Source organism: Cynocephalus volans, chromosome X (genome assembly GCF_027409185.1).
Source record: "Cynocephalus volans isolate mCynVol1 chromosome X, mCynVol1.pri, whole genome shotgun sequence".
Lineage (NCBI taxonomy): Eukaryota > Metazoa > Chordata > Mammalia > Dermoptera > Cynocephalidae > Cynocephalus > Cynocephalus volans.
The window spans coordinates 166,775,826-166,783,126 of NC_084478.1; the positions used below are offsets into that span (position 1 = coordinate 166,775,826).

General features: G+C 52.9%; 2 protein-coding genes across 2 annotated transcripts; one reads left to right on the forward strand and one right to left on the reverse strand.

Moving 5' to 3' along the window:
* The first annotated feature begins 2,706 nt into the window (after positions 1 to 2,706).
* Positions 2,707 to 4,014, forward strand: LOC134368712 (EOLA-like protein). The gene is made up of 3 exons (XM_063085120.1): positions 2,707 to 2,963; positions 3,267 to 3,269; positions 3,798 to 4,014. The coding sequence occupies exons 1-3, from the start codon at positions 2,707 to 2,709 to the stop codon at positions 4,012 to 4,014; spliced, it is 477 nt and encodes a 158-aa protein (XP_062941190.1).
* A 1,343-nt stretch (positions 4,015 to 5,357) lies between these two features.
* On the reverse strand, positions 5,358 to 6,935 carry LOC134368524 (heat shock transcription factor, X-linked member 3-like). Its single transcript, XM_063084964.1, has 3 exons — positions 6,844 to 6,935; positions 6,300 to 6,783; positions 5,358 to 5,894 (listed from the first exon to the last, which is right to left on the reverse strand). The coding sequence occupies exons 1-3, from the start codon at positions 6,933 to 6,935 to the stop codon at positions 5,358 to 5,360; spliced, it is 1,113 nt and encodes a 370-aa protein (XP_062941034.1).
* Between the last annotated feature and the right edge of the window lie 366 nt (positions 6,936 to 7,301).

Genomic DNA, 7,301 nt, shown 5'->3' on the forward strand with positions numbered 1-7,301 from the left:
GACAGGGAAGGCCCCAGCTGTCTGCAGTTCTCTGGCCTCTGCCTGGGGGCTCCAGAATGCCTGTGAGGGGGTGAAGGCTGACCTGCCAGGACTGTGGGAATGAGGGGATGGGAAGCTGCAGGTGAAGACAGTGTGACATGGAGGTCAGAAGACAGGTCGTTGCCACGTCTGCAGCTCACTTGTTACCTGTCATGAAAATCAAGACTGAGATGCATACCTGCGACCCAGCGAAGTGGTTCTTCCCAGGGTCACCCACCACCATGGCGGGGAACTAGCCTTGTGGCTGCTGCCCTGAGCCCCCACTCCTTGTCACAGATCAGACTTCTGCTGTTGTCCCCACACTAGTGACACTGCACAGGACATGTGAATGGCACCTGCTCCTCAGCACGACCATGAAAGTGAGGAACAGCGGGCAGCGTCAGAAGAGGAAGTGCTGTTACAGCACAGCCATGGCTGTCCCCACTAGAAGCCATGTATTGTATCCAGCTCATTAGGGAAGTTCCAGCTCTTCCACCAACAGGACACGGGAGCAAGGACATCAGCCCACCAGTCAGAGGACACTCACTGATGATTTGACACTGCTCCAGGGAGGAGCTGGGGGTTCGGCATAAGCTGGCAACCATGAGTGGGGAAAGGATTCCAGGAGGGGACACTGGCATGGATGTCAATTGGAGCAGCTGATATTTCGGGTCCCTCGCAACCCTGAGACCTATGTCCCATGGAGAAGGGAACTTGTCCCCCTCAACTCATGTCCTCGAACGTCCCCAGGGACAGAGTAGGTGCATCTCACAAGAATAGAAGAGCAAGCCGTCCTCTGTTGATCCAACATTTACTACCCAGCTTCTGTCTCCTGGGCACCCAGCTTACCGCAATGAGTGACCCACAGGACTTACCCTCAAGGAACTTGGACACGCTGGATGGCCCGACTCTTGCAACCCTGGGTTCCAAGAACCTGATGGAGGGACGGGGGACAAGGCAGAAAGTGCTACCCGAACTCAGAGACAAAAGTACCTAACATTTTGGGGGTGGGAGGGGCAGTGAATGTGACTTTAAACTTGGGCCCTGAAGGAGGACAGGGTCTTCCAGGTCGAGAGGAGGCATTGCTTCCAGGCTGTGGGAATGGCCTGAGAGAAAGTAAGACGTCCTGGCAGGGCTGGCTGGGTCGGGGACCAGTGACCAGGCAGCACAATGTGACCCAGCACAGTGTGGTAGGCGATAATGCTGGAGCGAGCTGGGTCCAAATGCACCAGGAGAAGGCTTGGCAGGGTTCTCAGCAGGGGGCTGATGGCAGTCTGATGACCACTGGAGATTTACAGAGAAGCTAGGAGCAAGCAGAGCCCGCCTGGTGGGTTCAGCCCTGCGGTGCCTACCTCAGTCTATGGCCCCGTGGACCCCAGGCAAGTGCTACTGCTCCTCTTGCAGGTTCCATGCCCTCTGGAGTGCCCTCTGGGGTACACACAGGGGGTCGGGATAGGTCGCTGAGTTCTTGGGTTTCCATTCAGACCCTTCCCTGACGGTGCAGCACAGACGTGCCTAAGCTCCCTCCAGCAGCTCCACCCCAGCTCCTCCTTCTACAGCTCTTGTAAGGTCAGCTCCTCCTGTAAATCTCTCCACAGCGGGGCGCTGTTCCACCTGCAGCCCTGCCCCCTTCACCTCCTCCTGCAGCCCCGCCCCTAGCTCCTCCATCTGCAGCCACGCCCCCTTCACCTGCTCCTGCAGCCCCATTCCCAGTTCCTCCTTCAGGGGCCTACCCCCAGTTCCTGATCCTGTAGCCCCGCCCCCAGTGCCTACTTCTGTGACCCCGCCCCCAGTTCCTCCTCCTGCAGCCCCGCCCCCAGCTCCTCTTCCCCCAGCTCTTTCTCACAGCCCAGCTTAACCAGCAGCTCTGCCCCAGCTCCTCCTTGTCCTCAGCAGTTCAGTGGGCTTGGCAGTGATGGTTAAACACGGTGATGCACTGATCGTGCCCACCACAGGAACTGTCACATAGAAGGTGTGTGTGCACTGGTCTAGTTGTTCTCGTTCTAATTATTTCTTTCTAAGGTCACAGGTCTGGGACAGGGGAAGGGGCATGAACAGGGTGGCCCCTGAAGGAGTCGGGAGGAGACACCTGACGGGGCCACCTGAGGTCACACGTCATTTCTAGGCTGAGCTGAGGTTGGATACCAAGGACTTGTGCTCAGCAGCCCTGGGGTAGGAGCCAAGAAGCTCAGGGCCTGCGGTGCCTGGAGCTGGCACAGCCAGGGAGCTGAGAGTATCGGCGATGTCTGGGTTTGGAGAGGGCAGTAGGAGAAGAAGCAGAGCCCAGGACTGTCCCTGTGTGCTGCCAGAGGGCTGAATCCAGCCCCGACTCTCACTAGCCCACACTCCTCTGTGTTCCCCTCGGACTTGATGACCTCTGTCGTAGCACTGACCACACGCTGTCCTGCCTGTGCCTTTCTCTAGCTGTCCCTGCCATAGTCCATGAGCTCTCCGAGCATTCCATCAGGTGGATCTGAGTAATCCAAATTCCAGCCTTCCCAGTCCCAGTCTTCGCTTGGGCCTGCTGTGCTGACAGATGGAAGAAGTGAACCATCGAGGTCAGTGTGGATTCAGGGCACCTGGGAAATAGGGTGAAGGTCGGGCCCACTGACCGTGAGCTTGGAGGACTGGTGTGTGACGATCTTCTGTGTTCCCACAGGCCACCGAGGCCCAGAGAGCTTGCGGAAGATGAAGATCTGTTGCCTCTCCTTCCGGCAGCCTTATTCTGGCTTTGTCTTAAACGGGGTCAAGACCTTGGAGACACATTGGTGTCCCCTGCTGGGCAGCCACCAGAACCATACCATCGCCATCTACATTGCTAACAGGGACTGGGAAGACGACGCCTGGTGGGGGCTGCTACAGGGGTGGCTTGGGATGACGCCTGCTCAGATTCAGGCCTTACTTCAAGAAGGGGAAAAGTTTGGCCGAGGAGTGGTAGCTGGTAAGTGACGATGTGCTGATCGTTGTGCTGACGACTCCAAGTGCTGCCACCCTGGATCTGGCTGGGGAGTTTGGGGGCTTCTCTTTTGGCTTGAACTGGTTTGTGTGTTTGCTGCAGTTTTCCTAAGCAATGCACCTTCAAGGGGGTAGCAAGGGGCCCTGGGCTGGGGTCTGCAGGCCCAGCTTGCCTCACCTCCGGTAAATCATTTCTCTGCTCTGGTCCTCGGTTCCCTCTTCTGACCTGTGAGGCTGGGTAAGGTCCGTGATGTCATGTGGTGCTGGGCTGTGCGTGTGTGTGTGTGGGTGAGCGTGTGTTGGGGACAGAGACCACCAGAGGCAGCACAGCAGATTGTGCACGTCGGCTGCCTGTCTGGCTTCACGTGCCTGCCCTGTCCCCACCACCAGTGACACCCTGGGCTAATCACTTCACCTCCGTGGGTGGTGGAGGGTCCACATCCGCACCTGTCCCTGGTGAACTGCCTCAGCGCCTTGTTGCCTCCATGTTCCCGGGCAGTGGCTGGTGCCCTTCTAGTCTCAAACTCCTACCCTCAGCAGTCTTGCTGGCGCCTGCATGTTATTTGCTTCGCTTCACGGAGGAGCAAGCCCTGTCCTCTTCATTTCTGGAGCCCTCCCTCTGCCTCACCCAGGATTCCCGGAACATGTTTGGTTCATCATCTGTGCTCAGTGAGAAGGCCCTGCTGCCCTTCCTGTCCTTTTGGTGATGTCATCAAAGTCTGTAGCGGCCATAATTTTGAATAACCAAGTTGTCACACTGGCAGGCCTTTGTTTATGGAATGGAAAACCACCTGTGTGTTTCTCTCTTTGTGTACATGGCTCAGTGACATTGGGGAATCTTTGGAGTGTCCGGAAAACTTAGCTTCTGGGGAGGTTGTGGAACTGGAAATTCAAATTATTCTGACCATCCTCCAGCAGAAGTACCTGACTGTGATTTCCAAAACCAGGTGGTTACTGGAGCCCTTATGTAGCAAAGGGGGAAAGTATATATTCCAGGTTGACATCCCAGAGCACCTGATCCCTTTCGGCCAGAAGGTATGATGTGTGTGGGTTCCTGAGAGGAACATGGCTGAGAAACCAGCTAAATCATGGCACTGTTGATTCGCCATCTTGGCGCATGTGCATGTAGATCAGGTTAAGTGTGAATTACCCCTGTGTTGTACCATGCTTCTACTACATGGCGTTCACAGAAACGGGTTTCTGTGCTCACATGAAGGGAATAGGGGGTGTTGATGGCCAAATTTTTCCTACTAATGTCTGGATTGTAGACATAAATGTGTCAAAGTTAACTGTGAAGTGTTTGGAGCTCCTTTATGTTTCCCCAGTCTTTGTTCTGGTCAAAACTGATCAGCTCTTTGAACAGCATCCTTGTGACCTTTTGCAAAGTGTGGGTCCAGGCACTGAATGGTTGCTCAGCAGTGACCAGCCATCAATAGCCTGACTTATCCAGGAGGAAGAGTACATCAGACTTAGAAACATGCAGCTGTCCATCCTTCCAGATTCCTCTAGGTCTCTTGCACATGCATCTTCCACTCATGAAGGCCAATGGTTCACGAAGCCCGTGTGTCACCCGCTGCACAGAGCTTCTGCAGATCCAAACGAAGGAGGCAAGATACAACTCTCATTGAGTGAGACTGATTTTTCAAAGTGTTCAGTAGTGTTATAATTTTGTAGTAAACCTTTATGTTTACTACATAAAGGTAGTAAATTTATGTGATTTCCCAGCAAAGTTTCTAGTGGTGGTTAGCTGTGAGGATCATGGGCTTTCCCCCCAGGCATCTACTTGAGTGGTTGGTCACTTCTGAGCCAGGACACAGTGGTTGTACCTCCCTTGATAGATGAGGCAGCCTCTTTGGAGGGCCCCTGTGTGCTGAGTTGGGAAACTCAGCTGTGGAACAGAAACTTCCTGTCAACAGTGTGGGGACAGCGATGAGGAAGGAATCTCCTGTCACACGGTACGGGAATAATGTAAGGTGATGCTCCCAAGGTCAGGAGTGAGGCTGTTCTGTCTCCTGAGCAGCAGGCAAGGCTCAGGGGACCGGATCTTGCTGGGCAAGCCCTCCATAGTCCCCAGCAAAATCCTTTGATGAGTGTGTGGAAATTATGCTGCCTCAAATGGAAGAGGACATTGGGGACAAAGCCTGTCTAGGGCAGGATCTTTAGTCTCATGTCAGTGAGATGTGTGTGTTATAGAAGTTTAGAAACGACAGGGAGTCTCACTTCTCATTTACATGGTTTATTTGCTAACATGGGGTTTTGTTGGATTTATTAAAACCAAAAATGGCTTCACCATTAGTAAATGGCCCTTCTTATCATTCCTTAGTGGCCTGTGAGTTTAGGGACCTGGATTGTCCTTTAACTGTTCACAGAATGCACACGTGTAATCAGCCCTCCGACTGCTCCTCGTTGGGCGGCTCACTGGTAGACATTTCTAAGAGGGAAGCCATCAGAGTGGAATAACAGATGTTATACAGAGACATCGGGAGACCAATTCCCGGGTAAAGTGGGAGGTTGGGGAGCGGGTCCCCTGCACCTTCCATTCCAGTGTCAGCCCTGGGCTCAAACCTAACATTCACAGAGATGTCTTCCTCCCTGCTTGGATCATTTGGCTCTTGAGGGGAACAATTTCCTAGGGGATGTCTAGCAACAGTGCCCCTAGACCAGGTACCCCCAGGGAAGATGGAGAACTGAGGGTTACTGGGTCCCTGGACATTTGGGGCCTCCCCCTGGGTCTTGCTGTTGGCTTCTTTCTTGGCATTAATGTGTTGGATTCGCAGGGAATGTCTCGTAGGTACCAGCTTCTTTCTCTTTGCGGTTGATGCACAGGTTGCTGGAGGAGCAGTGTTTCCGAGGTCACCTTTTCTATGAATGTTCTCAAGGAGCCCAGGCTGGTCTCTCTGAAAATTGCGGTTGCTGTAAAGCTGAAGCAAAAGGAAACATTTTAGTCACTCTGAGATTAGATGACCATTGCTTTTCTCCCTGAGAATCACAAGGGTCTTATTTGATGATGGAGAAAGGAAAAGTTTAAGGTGCTGGCAAGTGTCACTGTGCCCTATAGCATGACCTCACTAGAGAGAAACAATGCATAAGTGAGGGTGGCAGTATGTATATTTGACATTCCCTGGCTCTCAGAGTCTCTTCTCCTACCCACAGAGTATTTCTAAGGGGGTGGTAATTTAATATACTTAGATCTTTCAATAAATAATAGCTCATGTTAAAAACGTTGTCCCCGCAAATGAAACTCTTGTAGTATGTCATTCACCTTGGCGTCCTATAAAGATTTTTGAGGAAGAATAAAGGGGTAAGAGGAATACTTTCTACTTTACCATAATTTTCTTGTTCCCCGGAGAATGAACTGAAGAGGCTTTTGTGCGTATTTTGCTGAATCCATAGCGGGTCATTTGGCGAATGAAGGTTTTCATGCTGTCTGTTTCAAAAATCCTGTCCACGCCTCTCCGGCGAAGAATTTCCCTCTGGAAAAGGTCTAGCTCTATGATCACGGTGTGTCCGTCGTCATCCCAGCGCACAGACTTGAAAGTGTCATCCTCAACAATCTTCCAGAGCCTCCTCGGGAAGGAGAGTGTTCTGGGGTCACTGTCTTCTTCTACACTGGACGTACGTTGGTTTTGATCTGCTGGTTGTTCATCCTTTTGGGAGTCTGCATCTTGTCCCACGGCTTGGTCACCTGGGCCGTCTGATACCTCCCTTGGATCCAGGTTTGGATCAGGTGGGACCCCGCTTGCTGGCTCTCCACCAGAAGATGAGGCGAGCTCATTTTCACTGTCTTCAGTATCCTGACTATCCATGAGGCTACAGTGACATCAGGAGCAGTTTGTACCCCACAACATTAACCACTGTCCCAGTAAGTACAAACTGCCTTCGTTCTGAATGGCGATGCCCAAGAAATACTGTCCACAGGATTCTAGAATCTCGGCAGTGGGGCAACCAGCTGCCGACGTCATCGTCCTCTTTATTTGTCATGTGATGTCACATAGGTGGCTCATGGCCAGTCTGGAGATTGAGCCCTGGCCAAGTGTTGGGGGGGATCCGGTGGCTGGGCACCCCAGCTTCTATCCTTTCTAAAATTGTAGAAAGGGTGGTTCAGATTCCCAGAAAAGTCTCCCATGTGCTGACAGACACATGGTTTCACGGGGCCAGAAACTGGATGAGTTGAGCAGCCTTGATCCCATGGCCACTCCCACCCCTAAAGACAGGGGAGGCCTGTTGCTGGCCTCTCTGGTTTGCTCAAGGGCCAGTCCCCAGTTATTCCGAACTTCGTATCACCAGGACTGTCTGGGTCAGCTGGACCCCTGGGTGACTGTACCTCC